This window comes from Mauremys reevesii, linkage group 1 (genome assembly GCF_016161935.1).
Source record: "Mauremys reevesii isolate NIE-2019 linkage group 1, ASM1616193v1, whole genome shotgun sequence".
Lineage (NCBI taxonomy): Eukaryota > Metazoa > Chordata > Testudines > Geoemydidae > Mauremys > Mauremys reevesii.
Window position 1 is genome coordinate 186,395,587 of NC_052623.1, and position 24,057 is coordinate 186,419,643.

Below are 24,057 nucleotides of genomic sequence, written 5' to 3' on the forward strand. Positions count from 1 at the left end.
AGTCCTTCAAGGAGCTTCCTTCTCGCCACAAACATCATGTCAGGCTGGTAGAATTCAGCCAGCTGCCTTTCATCCAGTTCTTGGCTGAGGTCAGCCTCTTTGTAGGTTATGCACAATGAGTATTTTCACAGAACTGGTATTTTGGTAATATTATGCAACAGGTGCTGTGCTACAAGATGACTTTTGTAGGACAGGGATGGCTCTGGAAATGAAGGAGCAATAGGCTATCACAAACTTGAGTGCCGTCTGAGAAGTGGTTTGTGGTTATCTACTGTGATTTCACTAATTCAGGCCACTTCTGAGGTGGGACAACAGGATTCCATGTCCAATTTATTGGAGGATACAGATAGGCCTAGCAAGATGAGTCCACCTGCCAGGGCAGAAACCCCTCTCTCACCCATCCCGAGTGACTGACCAACCACAGCAGAGCAAAAAAAGCTGAACAGCACAGCAGTCTGGCACCCCCTGGAAGATGGGTTCCAGGACAACTGCCCTTTTCACCTGCCTCTAGAACAAGTCCTGGGAAGAGTCATTTATTCTGGTAGTGCCAAAGAGTCCTGGCCAGGTGTGGGTCCTGTTGTGCTAGGCACTCTACAAACACAGGTCTTCCCTAAGCAGACAAGACAAACAGATAAGAAAAAACTGTCAGAAGCTCAGAACTATTAACTTGCAAACCCTCCCAACTTTTCCTTGTCCCATGATGAGGACCCTACCGAATTCACAATCCATTCTGGTCAATTTCATGGCCATAGGATTTGAAATTTAGTCAATTTCACATTTTCAAATGTTGACATTTACAGGGTGCTCCCAACAGCATGGGAGATCAGACCCACCTCCAACAGTTTCTGGCTGCTGCAGGAAGCTCTGGGGATGCTTCCAGAGCAGGTACCCAGAGGTGGGTCTGATCTCTCCTTGAGTGTGGCCCTGCAGGAGAAGAGCAAGTCTTGTCCCTCTCAAGCCCAGCCAGGACTAGCTGCTAGGAGCCCCCCAACTGGGGAGCTTCCAGAAGCACAGGGGAGATCAGACCCACCTCTGTGAACCTCCTGAGGCTACAGGAAACTCCAGGGCTTCTGCCCAGTTCAGAGCTTCCTGCAGCAAGGGAAGGTATCCAGAGGTGGATCTGATTTCTCCCCTGTGAGAGCAGCTGTGCAGGGGAAGAGTAAGTCCCAACCCTTCCCAGACTGGACAGAACTCACAGCTGGAGCCAGTGTGTTTCCCACCCTGCTCCTCCTCTCCCCTTCAATAGCTAGATTACACAGGGAAGGTCTGATTTCATGGTCCATTGCGTATTTTTCAGGGCCATAAATTTGGTACCCATGACACTTCCTGCATCTAGCTTTTCCTGTCACAGTCAGGAAAACCTCTTTCACTATCGTTGCCAAGTTTCCTCTTCCCACCTATTTTGGGAAAATATGTTGCTTTCTCTCCCCACGGAGGAAGGCTCATGGTTATCACTGTGAGGAGACATGAGTCAGCTGTCCCTGGTGGCCGCTCCCAGCTGCCTCCCTATTTCTTGGGGGCTGGTGTGTATATATCCTTAGGGGGAAGAGGCCTACAGTGGCTGGGTCTGGCAGTGACTTTCAGCTATGTCCTTCCCCGTGGCTCTCCTGTATGACCAAGAGGATTTTGTCAATGCTTTCTGTTCGGTGTCCTGAAGTTTGACAGGGAGGGGGTTGATCAGGACTGGGAGTGTAGATACCGGGCAGATGGTGAGGTCAATTGTTTCAAGTGATGGCTTCTTAGACGCTGGCCCAGTACAGTGCCCTTGCATAGCGGTTGCAGACCTCCTTCTGCAAAGGGGAAGGTCCAGATGCACTTGGCACCATCACTAGCCAAGCAGGACAGGGGTGTGAGTTGCAGGTGGAGAATCTGTTTCCCCTGCAGCGCTCCCTTGTGCGGCAGCGATGATTTTGAAGAGGCTACCAGGACCATGTAGCTCCTGGCTTCCCCAAGAGGCCACCCGGGATGCGGATGAGGTTTTACCTGAGGGCTCGCTCGATGGCTATTTGCCAGGGAGGCATCCCGTTACCAAAGCACCTCGTGCGATTTCCCGGCACTTTCCCGCCCGCCTTCCCCTCTCTCCGGCAGGGTAGATGCGCGGGGCGGCGGGCCTATCTCGGTGACTCTGGGTCATGAGGGGGCAGGCGGCTGGAAGGTGACTAGATCCGCGAGTTTCTTGCGAGGGGGCGAGAGAGCGGCCGGACGGGCCCGGCAAGGCTCGGGGCAGGTCTCCCCGCCCTGCGCGCCTCGATGCCGCCCCCCGGAGAGCGCCGCGTAGTCTCCCAGCCGGCGGCCCAGAGCTCAGTGCGGCTCCGCTCGCGCTGCCACCTGTCCGGCCGGGCACCCGCCCGCTGCCAAACCGTCAACTCCAACCGCCCCTTTCAGAACCAGCTCTGGACAGCGCCTTCCCCGCCCACCCCCTTTTCCCGTTCAGTGTCTCCCGTTGGCTGGAGTACAGCGGCTAGCTGGAGCTCTGATTGGCCCAGATGCCTGCCACTCAGAACTGTGGGGTTGTTTTGAGGTGGGGCATAGTTTCGCTCGCGGCTGAAATCTCTTTGAAACGCTTGTTTGTGGGTATTTTAAATCGGGCGTCTCGCCTCACCTCTGTCACCCACTCATTGGCTCAACGATCAGATCCGCGGCTCTTCCATTGGAGCACTTACCCTGTCAATCATATACCATCCTGAGGGCGGGCCTAGGGCGAGGTGGGGGGAGAAGGGGTGTGGCTTGAACGCGGGTGGGATTTAGACGACAAAGTGGGAGGGAGTGGGCGTGGCTGGAGCAGAGGCGTGGCTGGAGGGGGCTGGACGGGAGGCGTGGCCGTTGGCGTGGTGGGCGGGGCTCGGGGAGGGGGCGGGGCCGGGCAGGGGGGAGCCGCGCTGAGATTGCCCTTGTGTCTAGAGCTCGAAGCGGCGGGTAGCGGAGCGGGCTTCCCGTGAACCAAGGCAGGCGAGCGCGGCTGGCAGCCTCCTCCGCGCCCAGCTCCAGAGCCCGGCACCGCTGCACGGGGGGGACCTGCCCAGCGCCAGAGGAGGAGGGAGCCGCCTCACCCCCCCCGCCCCCGCGACCCCGGTCCTCCTCCTCCTCCTCACCCCACTGGATACAGCGAGGCAGAGGGAGACACTGCGGCGGAGGCTCCTGCCGGGGGACAGAAGCGCCCGGAGAGAGGCGGCGCAGGCTGCGGGAAGCTCTGCCTGGCGCCCACCCAGCCCGAGGGAAGCCCCCAGGATGCGGCTGAGACCCAGCGCCCTTCTGCGCTTCTACAGCCTCTGCGGGCTCCTCATACAAGGTACCGCCCCCAGCTCCGTCCCGGGGACCCCGCCGCGGGGGTGGGGGCAGCCGGGGGGGGGGACCCCGCGCCCCGGTCCTGCGCCCCCTCCGCCGCTCCTGGCCCCCAGCCTCCCGCACTCACTCGTGCCGCGCTGTAGGGAGGCGAAGCGCCTCACGAGCCTTAATCCGCCGTGTCCCCCATCCCCCACCAGCCCTTCAACTCCCTGTAACCTTCCCTCTCGGCGGGCCACCCCCTCGCCCCCCGGCAGCCGCGGCTCTGGGAGTGAGAGGCAGCCGCGTCCCTGCCGCGGGAGCGTGGCGCTTAGCGCTGCCTCAATGGCATGGGCGAGAAGCGGAAGAGCGAGTCGGTGCTGGGCTCATACGCAGCAGGCGAGAGGATTTTTTTAGTAAAAACCTCGAGCAAACCCAGGTTTCCGAAACCAGTGTGGCTCTCGAGGAGCCGCCGTTAGCTGTGCCACGCATCCTGCAGCTACTTTCCAGACTCGGCTCTTTGGGGTGGGATTTCTCCCCCTCGCTTCCTTCCCCCTCTCGCCTTCATTGACAGGAGCCTTCCGAGTGAAATGTAACAACCGCTGTGTGACTGCAGTGGAGGGAAATCTGCAAAATACTGTTATCGTGCACAGGAATAGTGAGTGAGGGGTGGGAAGAGAAACCCCTCCCAGCTCCGCAGATCTTGCCTTATTTTGGGGGAAGGCAAGAGGAATAGAAATCCCACTGGATGGAGAAACCGGCGGAGAGAGTTGGCTCCTGCTGTTGTGGGGAGGAGGATGTGGCCGTGGTGCTGGAAGGAGAGTAACGAGGATCTCTCTCTCCGGCTGCAGCGTGGGGGAATCTGGGTTTGGTCTGGTCACCCCCTCCCCCTCTCTCCAGCTGATTGGGGACGAGAAGTTGCCAGATACCCGAGTGCGTGTGGGTAAAGTTCCCCCCGCCACATGCACCCCGGCGGCCTTGGCAGGATTTAAATGAGGTCAATGAGCCGTCATTCAGCAACTTCTTCGCCTGCACCTTTTCTTTAGGATGGCTGCGGGGAGAGAAACATCCCTTTCTTATATATGGGGTAAGGGAGGGGAAGAACTAAATGAACTAAGTGACCTTGTGGGATTTTGTTGTTCTCCCCTCCCTTTGTCTCTGTAAAGTTTGTATTTTCAAATCTCTCTAGTGAGCATCCTGTGCGAGGTCTCCAGAGAAGGTTAAATTCCCCTCCCAGTCCTTCCTCCCCAGAAGCAGAAGTAATCTGCGGGGTGGCTGAAATAGACGCGTCTGTCTATCTCCACTGCATTCAGTAACCTGCAGGCAGCACTCACTTCACATTCTGAGGAAGTTGCATTTTGGTGGCGATGTTGAAGGGGAGGGCGATTAAATTAATTAAATTGCGATTGCAAATGATGTTTGTATACTGTTGATTTTCCTTACCGATCTGTATGAGTTGCCTAGTACGTCAGTGCACAAGGAGCTTCTGTGTTGATGCTATAATACAAGATTTATTGGGGCATGTGCGGCAGACTGCACCTGGGGGTTGAGGCTCCTGTGTGTCTTTACGTTGCCCTGTGAATTGTCAATTCATTGCGATGGGGGGAGGAGGAGGGAGGAACGGACAGACGATGAAGGGGGAAACCTGTCTGGACTGACTCTTTCTCTCGCCAATAAAATTGGTTTTCCTGCTACTAGAGGAGGATTTGATCTTTTCCTTGAAATGCAATCAGATGCATTCGGTGCATCACATTTTTAAAAGCAAACAGGGATTTTAAAGTGGTGGCTTTCACAACAGTTTAGGGAGTGAACCAGGGAAAATGCACCATTGCAAGCAACATTGGTTTTTTTTTAAAAAGTGCAAGAAGAAAGGTATAATCCAATTCCACCTGACTGAAAGAATTAAATCAGGCCTGCCCTTGTGGGAGAGGGAAGCGTTCCCTTCTTACTGCTGTCTGGCTCTCTCCCACATTTATAAAATGTCTCCATGTTTTTAACCTCACAGTTGAGATATATTTGGAGGTGGGGGGTCACTTTTTATTCAAGTATTCATCTACCTAGCTCTCGAGTACTGCTTCAGAAGGTGTTTTTCCTGGATGTATCTTAAAATGCTTAGGAATGAAAACCATATTTCTGGAATATACCTAAGACTTGAGTAATTTACACTATCCTTTGCTGCTTGTGGTAAGACTAGAGGAGGAAATGATTGAATTTTTGCTAGTAAAAGTCTGTTCTGTACAGTGGTGGCTGAGTTTCAGTGAACATTAAGTTGCTTTAGTCCACCTTATGTTGGTACTTTATAAATTCTGTTTGTTTAGTTTTATTATTTATTTTGGCACAGCTAGCAGGCATGGTTAAGTATATTAGACATACTTATTTATTGTTGGCAGCTTTATAGTTGTATGTAAAAGTAGCCTGTTCCTGTTGGCTTGCCTTGCTCCCCAAAGCTGTGTTAAGCGATTCAACTGATTTGTTAAAGTTTCCTCCTCTTGGGCCTTAGGATATCAGTTTTTCCCTAGTTCATTAGATGAATAAAAACTTTGTTCTGTAGATTTTAAACATTTCTGACTTTTGATTGTGAGGACTTCATGTCAATGAAACTTAAGCTATTTAAGTTTAAAAGACCGTGCCAGGTAGTCAAGCTGATGTGTTCTATATGGGAGTAAGGCAATGCCCAAAAAGCCAATCAGGAGCCTCACTTTCAAAAGTAGTCCTGGGTACTGTGAAGCACTGGAAATAGAAAGATGAGAACATATAATAGTTTTTCAGCTAGTGCATGGGATAATATTAATAGCAAGCACTCCATTAATTTTTTTGTTTGCTCTTTTCTGAAAGTCCCGTAATAACTGCTTGCTCTGGGTGGGTAGAAATGGTGATGGGAGAGGGAGTAATAATATGCTGAGGTTAGAAGCAGTTTGTCAGATGAGTTCAGATGAAGGTTTCTAACCATCAGAGGAGTGAAGTTATGGAACAGCCTTCCAAGGGGAGCAGTTGGGGCAAAAGACATATCTGACTTTAAGACTAAGCTTGATAAGTTTATGGAGGGGATGGTAGATGGGGATAGCCTAATTTTGGCAATTAATTGATCTTGACTATTAGTGGTAAATATGCCCAATGGCCTCTGATGGGATGTTAGATGGGGTGGGATCTGAGTTACTACAGAGAATTCTTTCCTGAGTGTCTTGCCCACATGCTCAGGGTTTAGCTGATCACCATATTTGGGGTGAGGAAGGAATTTTCCTCCAGGGCAGATTGGCAGAGGCCTTGGGGGTTTTTCACCTTCCTCTGCAGTGTGGGGCACGGGTCACTTGCTGGAGGATTAAACATGATTTGAGGACTTCAGTAGCTCAGACATAGGTTAGGGGTTTGATACAGGAGTGAGTGGGTGAGATTCTGTGGCCTGCATTGTGCAGGAGGTCAGACTAGACTATCATATTGGTCCCATCTGACCTGAAAGTCTATGATTCAGAGATGAGAAACTTGAAGTTAATCTCTTCTGCTCTCTCTAATAGCTGATGCAGAAACAGTAGCTTCTATAGTCTAGAAACCTAAAAAAAAATTAGCAATCATAGTGGTTATGTAGTGATTGCACTATGCCCCAGAGGACTAAATTGTTCAGTTGGTTCAGAATACTTGTCACACTCACCTACCTTTTTGCTTTAATTCTTCCACTAAATGAATTTAGTAATATTATCCCCCCCAATGTAAAAAGTTTCTAGTGTGCATTTAAAACAACTTGGGAGTTCAGATGATGCACCCTTTTTTATTTTACTTGACAAGCAAACAGTATATTGTAAACACTTCATGTGTGAAGCTATAATACTAAAGATGGGTTTTACTGTACTCTTTGTATAAAGACGTGGGTTAGGATTATCCCAGAATGTAGCTACTATAGCCCCCTGCTGTGTGATAATGCAAATGGCATCTAATGCCTTAATGTGCTCGGCTTCTGAGAAAACACTGGATAGCATTGTATGTGATACTGAAAAAGTACTTTCAATACATCAGTGCTAACACTGGGCACATGTTTTCAGGGAAGTGTCTATAGACACTCAAAAACAATACTGAATTGCTGTAACTTAAATGACAGTGGATAGACTACTAACAAGCTTTTTTTTTGTCTGAAGTTGTGATAATTGATACATCTTATCATTGAAGCTGATAGAAAGCAGGTTGCCGGTAAGAACATCTTTATCATGAACCCAGATATCTTTATAAAAAGATACACATCAGTTCCCATATTGATTGACATAACATGATGCTGTGGAAATAGTTATGCTATAATAGTTAATACTTAGTTAGGTAGGTAATTTTTTTTTTAAATTCATTGCAAGTTTTTTGATGTGAAGTTACTTTATAGCTGTATATTATGCATAAAACTCATTCAACTAAATTAAATTATGGATTACTATTGAATTAGGCAAATCTACAGTATTTAAATATATGATGTAAGGAACACTCTTACATATTTCCTTGCCACTACTATTGATCACACAAATAAAGTCATAAAATGGTTGTCTAAGCACAAGCGTATTAGTTCAGCACAAGTTAGATTGTTTGACTTGTAGAAACTATTAAAAAGTCTGTTTTGGTGCACAGAGAAACAAGATAACAGATTATGGGTTTTTGTTTGTTTGATGATTCTTTGTCAGCTCATGTGTGAAGTATTTAAGTCAATAAACATGATGTAGAGCTTGTTTATGAATTTGAGTAGTTTAACCAAGGTTTCATTGGCTCTTCAGCAGTACACACTGATGCTTCATATGTACGTGTAAAATACTCTTAGACCACATCTCATGAAGTTAAATATAATCAGTTATAATCGGTATTACTGAAATAATTGCAGAATATGACTAAGTACTTAATTGGGGAAGATACACATTGATGTATCTTGGTGAGTAAGGACTGCTGGATTAGGTGCTCAGGAAAGAGTTCTGTGACTTACACCCTATTAAAATTCTTGCTCATTATCTTTTATTCTAAAAAAAACCTTAAGTGGTTATCAAGTTCTTAATGTCACTTTAACATTGTATAACAATATACAATTGCTATTTTCCTCTCTAACACCACATTAAATAGTGGACCCTCTTTTTCAGCTTGTCATAAAGCAAGTGTCCTCACAGTGCAGGAAGCCTTGATCAAGAGACACTGGCTATACATTGTAACATACTAATAGTTCTTTAATTGAAGTACATCAATTTTTTTTTGCGGGGGGAGGGGGTTTTGAGGTTTTTTTGGCATGTACAAGATGGAGAAATTAAGTCTGTTAGTTTCCCTTTCAACTTTTGCTTTATTGCCATTACATTGTTTGCATTTTTAATTCTTACCTGATATTGCATTAAATTCACTGCTGGCAAAGGGATAGGCAACAGCCTTTACTTAGGTAGTTGCGCTTGTTTGTTCAAGAGATACGTAGTAATATTAAAGATAAAATCAATGTGTTCTGAGTTTTTTCTAAATGTTTCTGCATTTGAAATGCAAAAACAAGTCATTTTTATGCACAGTTGCTGGAAACCTTCTGAGCGATGTCAGCTAGTGGCTAATAGAATAGCTGTATAGCTAAGAATGTGGCGGCCTACCTACTAACAGAAAAGCTTAGGCCCTCTTTAAGACTATAGAAGTAACTGGTAGTAACTCTCTGCATAAGAGTTCTAATACAAATCTTAAAAATCTGACTTCTTAATGGTTTACAGTTCAGAACAATTCTTAGTCTTAGTTCAACTGAGACTAAATTCTGGTTATAAGATACAGTCAAACCTTGCAATAACGCGCCCTGCCATAACGCGAAATTGCATATAACGCAATCATAAGTTGGCTCACCTTTAAGGCCTAATACCAGTGGTCCCCAACGCCATGGTGCCCGCCGGGACATTGATGTGCTCCCGCTTAGTGCCCAGCGGGGAGAGAAGCCACGGCCCCGTGCCTGCCGGGGACAGAGAACTCCAAGGCTGCGGGCGCTGGTGCTCTGTCCCTGGCAGCCGCAGGGCTGCGGCTTCTCTCCGGCTTCAAAGGAGCCGCGGCCCCGCAGCTGCCGGGGACAGAGAGCACTGGCACCCGCAGTCTCTGAGTTCTTTGTCCCCGGCAGGCACGGGGCTGCAGCTTCTCTCCCCTGCTGGGCACTGGGCACTAGGCACTAGGTGGCGCAGATCAATGCACCAGGTTGGGGACCACTGACTTAAACTGACCGGCTTGAAACTCCGCTATACCATGACCCCGCATTTAGTGTGATGGAATTTTTTGGACCCCAAACATCACGTCATAATGGGGTTTCACTGTACCACTTGGAATGACTAAAGAGCCTGAGAAAGCTGGAGTATAGTGCCATCAACCTGTCTTGCAGACATAATTAAAAAAAAAAATCCAAACCAGTGCAGGTTGGAGATACATGGCACTGTTATGTAACATTTGTAATGAATAAACTGCATAAACTTGCAGGACTTCAGTGTACACATTCCTTGTCCTTGAGAGGGTTTTACTGTACGCCTAAAAGCACATAATGAATTTTTTTTAAATTCCATGTCTCTATAGAATATGCATTTTAAAACCATGGAATAGCCATACAAAGGTTCTTGAGGATTTCCTTTTTTGTCTACTTTAATCTTTCTTAGCCTATTTTTAACATAAATAGATTGTTCTATATAGTCTGAATATAGGTAGTCTTCATTTTAATCTGCAGTAGGCCAAGTGCGGGTCTCGACAACAGGGTTAAATTGACCTAAGTTATTCATGTAGCCGGAGTTGTTTAACATAGCTGGAGTCAACGTAGCTTAGGTTAACTTATTGCGGTGTCTATACCATGCTGGGTTTCTCCCATCAATTTACCTTATGCGTCTCATTCCGGTGGAATACCAGATTGATGGCAGAGCGGTTGGAGGTTGATTTAGCATGTGTTCACTAGACCTGCTAAATCGACCCCCACTGTATCAATCGCTGAAGCGTTGATCCATGGTAATTTTAGACACACCCTTAGAGTAGGGCAGTACTGAGATGAAGTGCTCTAATGGGAATTGGTTTATTTGGGGAAATATGCAGGGGTTGGGGGAGAGTACAAAGTCTAGTAATTAACAAATTGGTAATGAAGATGACATGAAACAGAAGCCAAGCCTGTTCAGGAAATCAGTTACATTATCTCTTGCAGTTCCTAGTGTCTCCACTGTTTAAAATATAATCTTTCGATCTTCTTAAATAAGATGGAGAATCCAAGATCCAGAATTAACAAAAAACTTCTTACAGTAGTCTGTAATGACTATGTTAAACTGAGGTGAACCTCTAACAACCTAGCTCTGAAAACTCCTTGTTCGTTTTTCTGCTGTTTATACCCACAACTCTCCCACCCCAAAATCTCATGCCATCCTTCATATTGGGGCACAGGGAACTGGATAATACTGCATGTGTTTCTGGTCCAAAGATGTGTTCTGCATCTCACTGAAGAGGGTAACTGAGAGGAGGTGTACTTTCTTTTCTCTAGCCAGGTAGCAAATATATTGCTTTCATATGATCTCAAACCCTTGCTGGTTTAAGAATCAGTAATCAGAAGGCTAGGAAGCAGTCATGGCTTTCACACTCTAAAAAGAAGCACATCACTGCTAATATAACTTTACTTTACTTGAGCATGAGAGATAATTTTTCCAATCCTTAAGGTTGAGTTTTAGATGTAATTTTTTTCCCTGCTTGCCCTAAACTACTGAGGAGTGTTAAGCTGTTCCTAGGTTTCTTTCCAGTGGTGGCTATGCTTCAGTGTCAGAAGAACTGGTCCCTATGCAAAGTTTGTACAGCAGTGTGGATTTGTAAAGTGGTTTCAGATATGAAAAGTACCATAAGCAAAACTTGTAACTATGTACAGCAGTGTCATAATCTTGTTTACCATAGTTGAGCTTGTTTTACTTAATTCTTTATACCCTGTCACTAATTCATACTGTGCAGATAGGCTCTGAAATATAATGTATATGGCCTTATGCTGGTTAATAGTCCTCTCTGCATCCTTGAAAGAGTAGTACAAATAGGAATTCCCTTTGCTCTTGTGCATTTATAGTCACTGTAAATGGGCTTGGCAGACTGCAGTTGATATGACTGCAAAAATATCAAGTATTTAAGGGGTTTTTGTTGTCAGTTTGACTTTAGTTGCAGGAAATGGTGGAGGGGGCAGACAATATATAACAATTTAAGGCTATTCACTTTGTTTATTTTGAGTTCTCAAGCAGCATTTTTCTTTGCTTATCTGAATTTTCTATTAACAGCAAAAATACTTAGTCATTTTGTGTGTACGGTGTAATTGATTATCAGCATTTAAGGATAAAAATGTAATCTTTCTGAGCTTAATGATAAGCAGTTCAGTGGCTTATGTTGGGTGTTCCTCCCCATTTTTGTGGGGACGGGGAGGCGGAGGAAGGCCAAGAAAAAATGAGGCCAGATTCCTGTGACAAAGTGTAAATATCTAGGTTAAATCTGAAATATAGCTAAATACTATGCTTATTGAATAAATGTTTATATTTTTATTGATATAGTAATTTCTTTTGCTAATCTTAATTAAAATGAAAGCTCACTATACAAAACAACTGATCAATGTCCACATAAAATCATCTTTATTATGGATATCAGTGTGGGCTCATAATGCATTACACTATGCATTTCCATCTTTCTTCACTTTGCAGAAGTGTCAAGCAACAAACCAGCACAGACAGTTCTTTGATCCAGCTGTGCTGGCAAGCCTTAACTCTACTTCTGCTTAGCGAAGCTCTACCCAGACAGCTCCAAAAAATTTGGCCGATGGAATTTCTGAGGAAAATTTAAGGCCAAATCACTTCACAGTAGCAGTTACAGTAGACACTTCGGGATAAATATCTGAACAAATGGAAAATACCACACTGACCTACATGTGCTGGATTATCTGTAACTTGACCTGCTTTCATTCCTACCATGCTAAAAAATAGGGGGCTGCTCTGATTAGACCCTAACAAGGGGAAAAAGCAGCTAGCTGAAGCAGAAGCCATTAGGTTTCAGAATTATGTAGGATTTATGAGCACTATCCAGAACAACTCCAGCTATGTAAGTTTGACAGTTCAGTTTTGTAATTGTTTGACCATTTGGATTATCAATTGAACACTGATGTGTAATAGAACCTTCAGAAGTAGCACAGATGAATATTAAAAAACCCAAGAGAAACTGCAATCAACAAAATATTACTAACAAGGGGAAGTTCAAAAGCATTAGTTTAAGTTGGATCTTTGTAGTAGTTAAAACTAGGTTATTTAGAATCCTTTGCACCACTGTTTCTAGTGTCCCCTGCCATGATGGTTTTCTCACTTACCCTCCATATTAGCATTAAATATATTAGCCAAAAGTATGTTATAAATTTGCCTGCTGTTACCTTCCTGTCCAAAATATGCAGATTGTAATCTATGGTAGCCTGTTTTTATGTTTATATACATTAAAAAAAAAAAGCTGAGCTTTTAGTTGCAGGAGTCAGATAAATAGCTGCATGGCTTCCCTGCTGCTTGGAGCATTTATGATACACTTCCTGACATGCATCCACTAGTAGAGGAGGAAAAGAAATCACTGGCTTTTCTACCTTCTAAAGAAGTAAATATACTGTTCAATTGTGTCTACCACTGTCTTGAATCATATCGTCACGGGGTCAGCTGTGCTGGAAAAACTTACTTTATGGTTCAAAATATAAAGAGATAAATTCAGTACTGCATCTGTTAGCAAATTGAGAAGCATTAAAGGCACTGACTAGAGAGATTCACTGTGAACAGTTTACTAATCAAGGATTAAACACTATCTCTAAATCTGCAACAAAGGCCATAAAAGACTATAATTTACAGTGGTTCTTCCCTCAGCTTGGGCCTTTCGTTAGCATCTAAAATCATTGCAACTAGAAATTAAAGAAATTCTGTCTTTAGGATGATTGGGGAATGTTCAGCATTCAGATGTTACTACAGTAGTTGACTAAAAATGGAACTGAAAGTGTACTAGAATAAGCATAGCATTCCAGTTCCCCTCTGAAAGCTTGAAAAAATCTTGTTGAACACACAGATAAAATGTAGACATAGCTAATAATTAGGGCTGTCAAGCAATTAAAAATAATCATGATTAAGCATGCGATAAAACAATAATAGAATAACATTTATTGAAATATTTTTGGATGTTTCTACATTTTCAAATATATGGATTTCAATTACAACACCGAATACAAAGTGTAGAGTGCTCACTTTATATTTTTGATTACAAATATTTGCACTGTAAAAAAACAAAAAGAAATATATGAACACATAGTAAGTACTGTAGTGCAATCTCTTTATCATGAAAATGCAGCTGACTAATGGGGATTTTTTGTTACATAACTGCACTCAAACAAATTAATGAAAAACTTTAGAGCCTACAAGTCTACTCAGTCCTATTTCTTGTACAGCCAATTGCTCAGACAAACAAGTTTGTTTACATTTGCAGGAGATAATGCTGCCTGCTTCTTGTTCACAATGTCACCTGAAAGTAAGAATAGGCATTCACATGGCACTGTTGCAGCCAGCACTGCAAGATATTTACATGCCAGATGTGCTGAAGATTCATATGTCCATCCATGCTTCATCCACCATTTCAGAGGACATGCTTCCATGCTGATGCTCATTTTAAAAAAAGCATTCATTAAGTGTGTGACCGAACATACAGAATTGTATGTCTCCGGCTCTGTTTTACCCATATTCTGCAATATATTTCATGTTCTAGTAATCTCAGATGACTCAGCACATGTTTTTCATTCTATGAACACTTTCACACAGATTTGACAAAATGCAAAGCAGGTACTAATGTGAGATTTCTAAAGATAGCTACAGCACTCAATCCAAGGTTTAAGAATCTGAAGTGCCTTCCAAAATCTGAGAGGGATGAGGTGTGGAGGATGCTTTCAGAAGTCTAAAAAGAGCAACACTCCGATGCAGAAACTACAGAACCCGAGCCACCAAAAAAGAAAATCTGCCTTCTGCTGGTGGCATATGACTCAGATTATGAAAATGAACATGTGTTTGTCTGCATTGCTTTGTATAGTTATCGAACAGAACCTGTCATCAGCATGGATGCATGTTCTCTGAGTGATTGGCTGTACAAGAAATAGGACTGAGTGGACTTTTAGGCTCTAAAGTTTTTACATTGATTTGTTTGAGTGCAGTTATGTAACAAACAAATCCCCATTAGTCAGTTGCATTTTCATGATAGAGATTGCACTACAGTAATTGTATGAGGAGAACTGAAAAAATACTATTTCTTACCATTTGTATAGTGCAAATAATATAAAGTGAGAAGTCTATACTTTGATTTCAATTACAATATAATACAATATGTTTGAAAATATAGAAAAAAATCCAAAATATTTAATACATTTCAAATGGTATTCTATCGATTTAAAACTGCAGTTAAGTCAAAAAAATTAATTGCGTGAGTTAACTGCGATTAATTGACTTCCATAATAATAATATAACAAATATGCTGGCCTGGTGGCAGCTGCTTCACTGTATTATATGGACCAGCAGGAGCTGGGAACAATGCTGAACAGTCTATGACCTCCATTCCTGTGAATGTCAGAGCACTTCATCTCAACTCTCCAACTAAATGATACCTCCAGGATCAAAATGGAGTGGCTCTCCCCTTCAGTCCAAACAAGAAAGTAGCATCAAGGTGGTATCTTGAACATGTAATATATGAAAATCCATTTCCCCCCACAACTTGCATAATAATGTGGAGAACCACTAGCAGACAACCTATTTTGGTTGATCTTAAAATTAGAAGAAGGGGTCTGCTTTGATACCTCTCCCCTGCTTCCATTGAGTATAAGTGGAACCCCCCACTACCATATCTTTGCAGGCTACACACTCACTTTATTCTTTTAACTAATAAAATTAAAGCCTGGAATCTGACACCTGACTCAAATCTTAATTTGTCAAGTCAGAAATGACATACCAAACTTATTATAAAAGGAAATGAGAACTAGTACAATCTGCAATATTTTTACCATTGTTCAAATTTAAAGTAACTTATACAAATTGTAGGCCAACAGCTGCCCAAGAGGTGTCAATATCAAGGTTTTCTATGTTATATGACATATCTTCACACTGGTATAGGGTGTTTAGATTTAAATCAGTGACTCAATATCACTGATTTAGTTATTTAAATAAGGAAACCTCGATTTAAATGATCAATTTTCATTTTTATTTGTAATTTATCTAAATTTTTTTGATTCTCAGTGGTTGGTTGCCATTTAAAAAACTTGTTGTGTAAAGTCTATATTTATTTGCCAAACTTGGTGCTGCTTATGCTAATATGTCTGATTCACCATAACTAGCTACTCACTATTTAAGCAATTATATTTTAGCAGATTCTTAATAAAAATGTAAAAATTAACATAAAACAGTGAATACATTTATTTGACTTTTAATTCATTATTTGTGCTAAGCTCGAATAGGATAGAAATTCAAATTCAAGTAAATGCAGAATTTTATGTTTAATGTGGTAGAAACAACTTTTTTCCAAAGTTATCAAAACATGCTTTGCATATGAAAGGAATCATTCACTCTAGATAGTGAATTGGACTCAGTGACTGAAATTTATGTTCTGTAGGAGTTCAGAAGCAGTAGATCTTACCTTCTCATATCTAATTTTTATTTGTAGCTTGGAAGAGGAAAGAAAGTCTTCCTGCTCTTTGAACTCCTGTTTAGTATCTCAGCTTTGAATTAACTAGTCATTTGAATGGAACTAGTTGAATAAACTGAAGAGAAGGTTTTTCTCTGCACCTGCAGAAGAGGCTACTGCTGTCAAAAGCTGGTTAAGCTCTTCAACAAACTCCAGTGACCTCAAATAAAACTGGGTGCTCAGCATAGCCCAGGCATCATGAGATCTTGCTGTGACCGTTGAAAAATAGGCTTCGGGGTGCTAATAAAATAATCTATGACTGGACCCCATTACTGTCCTTCCTGTGGTACCAGTCTCCAGGATAGTCTAGGAAACACTTGGAAGACATGGATATGACATTCCAATAAAGTGATTGGCACAGGCAGTGTTCTTTTCAAAACAAAGCATCTCTCTTTAGTTTAACTAATAATCTCTACTACAATCTAATCCAAAACCATGAATTAGATATGTCCCTTGTTGCAAGTTAGGGAGCATTCAGACCACAATACAGTAAAAGCTATTTTTTATTCATCACTTCACCAACCAGAAAGCTCTCTAAACCAGCATTTCTGATTTTCATTGAAATCTGGTTTATAGTCTGGTTGGCATGAGGTCAGCAGAGGGTTGGGACATGGGAGGAGGTGTGGAGCACAGGCTCTGGTGCGGGGGAGAGATTAGGCCTGGGAGGGGCTTGGGGCACAGGGTGTGTGAGGTGCTGGATCCAGGGGGCACTCACCTCAGTCAGCAGCCTGTCCCAGCTGCTCTTAAGCAGGTGTGCAGCAGGTGGCTCTGCACACTGCTGCTGTCCTTCCCCAAACACTAGCTCCACAACTCCCATTTGGTTAATGGGAACTGCGGGGATAGCGCTTGCAAGCAGAGGTAGCGTGCAGGGCCGCCTGCCACACCTCCACCTAGAAGCAGCCGGGACAGATCACAGCTTGTGGGGAGCTGCCTGAGGTGAGTGCCCCCAGGAACTGGCACCCCACACATCCTCCCGTGCCCCAACACGCTGCCCCATGCCCTCTCCCAACCCCCCTCTCTCATAGTTAACTGGCATTTTTCATTTACCAGCACCCCCCATTCCCTCAAGATGATGGATAAAACAGCTTTTACTGTAGCATAGTTTGAGTGATTCTAAATGATGCATTCTGCCACAGATGGCCAGTCTGTGACAGATTGCTGACAGATTTTAACTTAAATATAAGTTTTTTGTTTTTGTTGTTTTTTTTACTTACGGAAATTACAATTAACACACACCTCAAGCATAAACATACTAATACTATCCCACACTATAATTATGCTATACTATAATTTAAAATGAGCAGGCTTACATTATTTTTGATTCCGCTGCATTTTCTGTTGGTGCTGGCTGGTTGCTTGCTTGCTGCTGCTCTCGTCAGTCACCTTGGTTCCATGGCAGGTCTCTTCAGCTCTCTCTCCCCCCCCCCCCCCTCACACACTCCTCCCCCAGGAGCAATTCTTGCTGTCTCCCAACTGATTAACTGCCTGTTACCACCCTGCCTTTTATACTGTCTTGGACATGCCTCCAACATGTTCAGACACGCTCAGACTTGTTCAATACGAATAACCTTGCACATGCTTATTCCTGTTTACCTCATCTGTTCTTACTGCCCAGGCTCTAGATCTAGCCTACTTCATTGCCATACCTCTGATGCACTGATCTGGTCATGTGACCTACAGCATCTAATGGCAAGTGACCTGTGATTTCAAGAGGGAAGCCAGGGACACAAAATGGAGATTAGGAATACAAATGGAGTCCAGGGAATTTCTTCAATATCAAGGCATACTAGATCAAAGACCCAAATGTTACAAGTCCAAAGCAAACCAACTACATTGCTTTCTTGTCCTGGCAAGTGAGGGCCATCAGTCATGATGTCCTGACTTTTGCCATTCAGTGGTAGCAAGAACAGCTGGGGCAGGGAATTTCCTCCTGCTGATGATAGCTCATCTCAATTGATTAGACTTTTCCTGTTGTTATGCATACTTCCATCTTTTCATGTTCTCTGTATGTATAAATATCTCCTGTCTGTGTGTTCCATTCTATGCATCCGAAGAAGTGAGCTGTAGCTCACGAAAGCTCATGCTAAAATAAATTTGTTAGTCTTTAAGGTGCCACAAGTACTCCTGTTTTTGCTTTTTAATTATTATTCAAGCCTGAAGCCTTAATCCTACTGTGAGCGGGGGAAACTGGCAATATGACCACACAATAGTAAAGAAATAGGGAGTGCATGCAGAAAAAGTTGTATGTATTGAAGTGAGTCTTTAAACTGTTCTCCTGAGGCTTTTATGACCACCTGTTTGTTATGAACATCTAAAATAATTGTCGGACACATGTGAGAACCTAATATCTCAAGCTAATCTCCTAGGTATCCTAGTCACAGTGGGAGGCAGTGAAATGTGTGATTCTTTTTATATTAAAGACAACTGCTCTAACAGTGCAACTTACAGGAAAAAAGCAAGGTTCTTTGTAATAAAGATAAATGAAATCTATGCAGTCATAGGTTATATTTGCACCATACCAATTGTATCTTCAGAATATAGAGTTTAAGACTTATTTTAATAAACATGTTCATATTTTAGTAAAGTGTTCTAAATCATCTGCTTCCAAAACACCAGGAAACCCATTACTGCAGTTTGCAGCAGAAAAGGTGGTTGATCTTTCATGTTGAATAAAATCTAGAAGTTACATAGATTTATTATGTCAGTTTTGATTACAAAAGTAAATCAATGGATAATAGATATTTGAAAACTTTTATATAGGGAACTAGGTGGTGCTGTTCTTTCATCTTTGTATCTTAACTGAATTCTTAAGAACTGTCTCAGAACATCACTCTGCTTCTTTCCAAAGAGGAATTTAGCTATGTAACATACTTATCTGGAGCCAAATATTATGTTTACAGTAAGTACTTTCTAGTTGAATATTCAACTTGGCATTTACAAAAAAGTGTCTTAAACTTATGCAGCCAACAAACAACTTGGCTTATAGTTAAAATAACAGCAACAAAACCACCTGCAGTTACTTCATTTTACTTGATTTCCTAATCATAGAATGTGCTTTAGAATACCTTTCAAATTACGTACTTTTATTCAGTACTGTTCTGTCAGACTGATTTTTGTTATGCATGATTACTGAAAAATGACTCAAATTTTTCTGATAGTGAACTTCTGAAAAGGCTTCTTGGTTTCACTTTTAACGTTTTTGGAACTCCTTTGATAATGCAACTGGATTGGCACTGAGGTGAGGAGAATTGGCTGCATCTGCATCATAGCAATGTGTTTTTAATGGACTTCACTTTACAATTTTTCCTGCCTTATCAAATTTTTGTAAGCATAGTCTAATTACAAAAAGTTTATTAGTACTATATGAGGGACTAGTTAAACTATATTCTGGGTATTCTTCCCAGAGTGCCTTCAGCACCATAAAGAAGAGTGTGAGGCAGAAGTTTTATCTGTACTTCATGCATTTTATAGAAGAAGCAGAGAAAATTTTCTGCAGATTACTCAGTTTTAAATGAACAGCCATCCTAAAATCTAAGGAAAACATGCATCACAGTACAAACCAGTACTAAATCAGCCATTCACTGCTGGTTTACATGTGCACCATCTACTTAAGAACAATAATGTGGGACGTTTAATCAAGTTCAAGCCTTTCATATTGTACAGTAACTCCTCACTTAACGTCGTCCCGGTTAATGTTGTTTTGTTGTTAAGTTGCTGATCAATTAGGGAACATACTCGTTTAAAGTTGGTCAGTGCTCCCTTCTAACATCGTTTGGCAGCCGCCTGCTTTGTCCATTGCTTCCAGGAGGAGCAGCCCATTGCAGCTAGCTGGTGGGGGCTTGGAACCAGGGTGGACTGGCAGCCCCCCTATCAGCTCCCCGCTCCCCTAAGTTCCCTGTGCAGCAGCTGCCCAGCAGGCTAGCAATTGCAGCTGTCCCTCACCCCACTGCCATGTGCTGCTCCTGCCCTCTGCCTTGGAGCTGCTCCCTGAGACTCCTGCTTGCTGTGCCGGGGGAGGCGGGAGAAAGAGGGGGGCTAATGTCAGGGTGTCCCGCTCCCCCCTGCTACTGCACCCTGCTTACCCTGTCTTCCATAGAACAAGGGGGACACATGACAGAGGGAGCTTCCAGGCAGCAGCAGCTGTGGTCTCAGCAAGCTGATCTAATTAACAAGGCACTTAAAGGGGAAACATGCATCTCTCTCTCTCTCTGACTCTGACTCTGTCTATGATGCTCTCTCCCCTCCCCTCCCTACATTCCTGCTGCCTTGTAGACTGTGAGAGTTAACCCTTGAGGGCTCAGCCAATTGCTAGTTCATCCTTTAGCAGTAAGGCATTCCTTGGGAAATATCCCACCCTCTGACTCCTCCACCTTAACCAAGCTTCACAATCATCATCACCACTGTGTACCAGTATTAAATTGGTATACTCTCTCTCTCTCTCTTTTTGTGTGTGTGTATATATATGTATATATGTGTGTGTATATATATATATGTGTATATATATATATATATAGGGAGGGGGGGAAGAGAGGGACTTTTGTCTAGTGGGAAAAAAAAATCCCTGGAACCTAACCCTCTCATTTACATTAATTCTTATGGGGAAATTGGATTCACTTAATATCGTTTCGCTTAAAGTCACATTTTTCAGGAACATAACTACAACATTAAGTGAGGAGTTACTGTACATATGATCACTGACTTCTCAAAGTTCAAAATAGTAATCAAAATCATCTATAACATTTCAGATGGTGTCAAAGTACCTAATCAAATAACCCGTCCTTCAGTAGGCAAGTAAAGCTTCAGTATTTCTGACGTAACTGAGGTCTGTACATATGTAATCAGAACGTTCAGAACTTAATTTCTGTGGCACATCGGACTTCATGTTAACATTGAAAGATTATGGTTACAAAATTTGACTTCTGAATTATCTTTGTACGTCACTACTCTACATGTCTCTGGTTATAAATCATTTTAGCTTGTTTTTTTGACAGCTGCACTTTCAGAAAGTAGAGAACTGAGTTCTGATGTCTGAAAAAAGCTTTTGATGTTGACTTTTTTTGTTAACCTGCATTCAGCTTCACTCTGCTAAATTTAACAAGTGGAGCTCTATTGAACCATGTCCATCGCTCTCTTCTGTCCATGTGGCTGAATTGCTTCCAGCCTAATTACACCAGTTTCCTATTACCCTGATGTTCCCTTAGTAGCAACCTCTCCAAGAAACACAGGTCTCATCATTATATCCTGCTCACTAGAACTGGAGTGACATTTTCCCTGCCTTAAAGAAAACAATTAAGTGAAAGCAACTTGTGAAAAAGTAGTATGGACTGTTTTTGTCTATATATGATTATGAAATCATTTTTTGTTTTTGTGCAGGTTTAATCATACGTTAAACATGAATGGAATAGTACTTTCCCATGCACTCTTCACTGAATCTGTTGTAATACTTGAAAGAGGAATGCCTGAACAGACAATTGTCCAAAAAACTATATCAAAATCATTTGTTAAATAGAATACTGTTACCAAGAATTGCGGTGTTAAGTGTTCTTGCAACATTAGTCAGAATTTTTGTCTTGTCACAAGCTACACTGAACTATGGGTCTTAACAGGTAGCAAGATAACAGCTCTTAAAATGTGTCGCTTCTGGCTAACACCTTGCTTTTTCTATCCCCTCTGTACTTCAGCTGACATGTTAGTACTCACTTATGGACTTCCTGTTTTGGGGAATACTTTTTTTGTGTGTGTCCAGGACCAAATTATGTACTACTGTTCTCTTGCTTTCAGTTCCACTATTTGTAGTCTGCATCCTCCTAAGAAAACATGTGGCTGGAAGTACAAATAGCTATTTGCTTATTTGATTTCTTCAAGTTTTTAAACACTGTCCATGCATATTTAGTGGTGAGTGCCTATCCCAAAAACTAAAAAATTTTTTTAGCAGCCTTGTCTAGATAAGGTATCTCTGTCAGCACACTCAAAGGGGGGACGATGTGCTTTAAAAAGTGCCCAGTAAATAAATAATGCTTCTGCTGTGCGCTCTATTTTTAAATAAAATGTTCTAGAGTGTGATCCTCAAAGTTACAAATGGAAGTTAGGTGTTCAGTTTTTCTTTCAGTGGGAATTAGAGTTGGCTATCCAAAGGTTTTGTCTCATTAATGATGGTAAAAATATCTTCCTGTAGCATAAATATTACTTGGATGCCAAAGTTGGTCAATCTAATTCTGTAGAAGGGAAAATTGAACTTTTTTAACATAAAAACTCAGCCCTCTCAGGCTAAACAGTGTTGGGGGGTGTAGAACTGATGTTGTCTAGTTTAAACTTACTTGGGTTAATACCAAGGGAAATTTACCATTACAGGCACCAGCAGTATTGAGTATTATTCCATGAACGTACTAAAATAACTAGTTTATTGTAGAATATATTTGTTCAAAGATTCCTATCAAGACCTAAAACAGAGAATTTATTGAAATGGGATTAATACTTTATTGAATACTGCTAATACTAGAAAGCAATCTGGAGCTTTCTCAAATCCAGATAGTTACATTTCAGTTAAAGAAATGTAATCTAGAATAATGGTTTGTTCAGTGATATCTCCATAGCTAGATTCAATAATCTAAACCCTGAGGATATCACTTTATAGATTCTTTACATTGTGGTATGCAATATAAATATTTCATTTATCTGAGAAGAGAACTTTTGTTCACACTTTGGTGTTTTTAAAGGGTATTACAGACTGTGCACTTCTGTCTCTCTGGATCTTTTTCCCCCTAGTCTATTTCTTGTCTTTGTGGTGTGGTGAGTTTCCTATTATACAGACAGTCTAGTCATCCTTTTCAATGTCTCTTGTTTTTAATAAGGAGAGAATTGGATATAAATGTGCTGTCTATTTTGCCCCATAAGCCGAAACATGACTTCACTTACTCACAGTTCAGCTTAGTCTACTTTTTGAAGCAATTTTTGTTTAATGTAGGTCTAAGAAATGTAGCAGTTATTTTCTAAACCTGTATTGTAAAAGCACAATACCCATCAAGGTCAGTCTTCCCTGGGTAGAGTGAGGTTTTCAGATTTGGCTGAATCACTGCCATGAATCTTAATTAAGCTTAAACTAAATCTATTGATCCAAATCTCTCTCATGAAGTACAAAAAATCTTGCTTCTAAACAAGCATATATTGAACAGGCTTTGAAATGTTAAGACTGTTTTTTGTTGTTGTTTTCCGTCTGTTCCATGTACCACACTTCTTTCTTCCCTACATCTGCCCCCATACCACTGTGTCCCTGCATCACCACTCCCATTCAGTCTCTGCCCCAGTCATTCCTTCCACCACTAGCACTTCTGAACCCCAATCTGTGACTTCCACCCAGCAGCCCCATGCACCCTGCTCTCTCCACGCACCCCCACCCATGCATATCCTGTGCCTCCTCACCTAACCTTGTGGGCAGGGCATTGAGGAATGAAACCTTTTCTTCTCTCTGTTAGCAGCTGGCTGGTGAGTAGGCTATGTTCTGTTCTGGCAAAATAGCAGCCCTTGGTGGGCAAAATGTGTAACTGCAGTGCCTCTTCAGAAAAATGTATTTTCTGCCCAGAAAAAAATAATCTGAGGGATGTGAAATCTGCACACGTTCAGAATTCCCCCAGGAGCAATTTTCTGTCCTGGTTTAAACAATCCTTTTTTTTCTGATTTAATATAAGCAAAAGAGAGTAACTTCTCCCTACTACCCCTTGATCTTGCTTTCCTTTTTGTTACACCTTTCACCGTAGAAGATGGGGAATAACAGGAACACACAGCTATGTAGACTGTTATCTTGTCAGTGAGTTACTCAAATTCTAATCTGGTGCTGCACAAAAGACCTACACAAGGTGAAAAACATTTAAAGTAGGAAATGTGACTAAAATAACTCCAAGGGCACATATAGTATCAAACAAATTCTTACTCTCTGAAGTGATTGGATTTCAAATTGTATGCAGTGTCGTAGTTGTCAGTTCCCGAATACTGGAGAGAAATGGTAGGTGAGGTAATCTTTTATTGGACCGACTTCTGTTGATGTCTCTCACCAACAGAAATTGGTCCAATACTAGAAATTATCTCATGTTTGGTCTCTGGATTTCAAGTTGCCCCTTT

At 42.3% G+C, this 24,057-nt stretch overlaps 1 protein-coding gene and 1 long non-coding RNA gene across 6 annotated transcripts in view; one reads left to right on the top strand and one right to left on the bottom strand.

Annotated features, from left to right (window-relative positions):
* Positions 1–317: 317 nt before the first annotated feature.
* LOC120369801 lies at positions 318–2,398 on the bottom strand. Its single transcript, XR_005583443.1, has 2 exons — positions 1,984–2,398; positions 318–610 (listed from the first exon to the last, which is right to left on the bottom strand). It is a non-coding gene; the product is annotated as an uncharacterized LOC120369801 (long non-coding RNA).
* Positions 2,362–24,057, top strand: part of CADM2 (cell adhesion molecule 2) — a 1,013,511-nt gene continuing 991,815 nt past the window's right edge. For 3 of the 5 annotated variants that reach the window (XM_039483428.1, XM_039483451.1, XM_039483441.1), the window contains exons 1-2: positions 2,362–2,521; positions 2,902–3,289. In XM_039483428.1, coding sequence (XP_039339362.1) covers positions 3,229–3,289 — 61 coding nt within the window. In that variant the 5' untranslated portion in view covers positions 2,362–2,521; positions 2,902–3,228. The other 2 variants (XM_039483430.1, XM_039483433.1) reach the window with 2 other exon arrangements.